This window comes from Vitis riparia, chromosome 16 (assembly GCF_004353265.1).
Source record: "Vitis riparia cultivar Riparia Gloire de Montpellier isolate 1030 chromosome 16, EGFV_Vit.rip_1.0, whole genome shotgun sequence".
In the NCBI taxonomy this organism is placed as follows: Eukaryota; Viridiplantae; Streptophyta; class Magnoliopsida; order Vitales; family Vitaceae; genus Vitis; species Vitis riparia.
The window spans coordinates 7,680,457-7,681,690 of record NC_048446.1 but is presented as its reverse complement, the minus strand read 5'-3'; the positions used below and the strand labels follow the sequence as shown (position 1 = coordinate 7,681,690).

The 1,234-nt window shown below is 41.7% G+C and overlaps 1 protein-coding gene across 1 annotated transcript; it reads left to right on the top strand.

The window, feature by feature from the left end:
• Positions 1 to 12: 12 nt before the first annotated feature.
• Positions 13 to 777, top strand: LOC117933211 (uncharacterized protein Mb2253c-like). Its single transcript, XM_034854602.1, has 2 exons — positions 13 to 79; positions 281 to 777. Exons 1-2 carry the CDS (start codon positions 13 to 15, stop codon positions 775 to 777), a joined length of 564 nt encoding a protein of 187 aa, XP_034710493.1.
• The last annotated feature ends 457 nt before the right edge of the window (positions 778 to 1,234 follow it).

Here is a 1,234-nt window from a genome sequence, read left to right as displayed (position 1 = left end):
TCAGTTTCAGACATGGCCTTGGGATGCATGTTAGCTCAGATTGACGACTTAGGGAAGGAACGAGCTATTTACTATCTGAGTAAGAGGATGTTAGAGTATAAAGTGAAATATGTTATGATTGAGCGCCTATGATTAGCACTAGTTTGGGCTACCAAGAGATTGAGGCATTACATGACAGAGTACTCAGTGCATTTGATATCCCGCCTAGATCCATTAAGATACTTATTTGATAGACCTGCATTGACTGGTAGACTGATGAGATGGCTCATACTTTTGATAGAGTTTGATATCCAGTATGTTTCTCAGAAGTCTATTAAGGGAAGTATTGTCGCCAATCACCTAGCCTCACTACCGACATTTGAGAATAGACCAGTTGATGATGATTTTCCAAATGAGGAGTTTGTTACTATGACCAGCTTATCAAGATGGTGCATGTACTTCGATGGTGCAGCCAATCAATCAGGGTATGGGATAGGTGTTCTGTTGGTATCCCCTCATAATGATCATATTTCGAGGTCTGTTCGTTTGACATTCTTTGATAGGCATCCTATCACGAATAATATAGTTGAGTATGAGGCTTGTATCCTTGGTTTAGAGACTGCATTGGAGCTTGGCATTAGACAGATTAAGGTATTTGGTGACTCCAATCTAGTACTCAAACAGATTCAGGGAGACTGGAAGACTAGGGACGTAAAGCTTAGGCCGTATCATGCTTATTTGGAGTTTTTGGTTGCGAGATTTGATGACTTGAGATATGTTCATCTGCCCAGAGCGTAGAATCAATTTGCCGACGCCTTAGCTACCCTAGCTTCTTCTATGGACATTCCAATTGATGTAGTTGTACGTCCATTGCTGATTGAGTTGAGATTTGCACCCACCTACGGTTGTTTGATTGGAGAAACAGAGGTCCAGGATTATCTACCTTTGTATCATGACATTTATCAGTTTCTTAGATCTGGCACATACCCTGAGGTAGCCACTGCCAAGGATCGGAGAGCATTGACGCATTTGGCCACTAGATTTGTGATTTGTGGAGATACCTTATACAGGCAATCAACTGATGGTATGCTTCTATTATGTTTAGATCGAGCCTCTACAGATCGAGTGATGAGATAGGTCCATGTAGGAGTTTGTGGTCCGCATATGGGAGGACACATGCTGGCCTGTAAGATTATGAGGACGTGTTATTTCTGGTTGACTATGAAGACAGATTGTTGTCAGTTTGTTCAGAAAT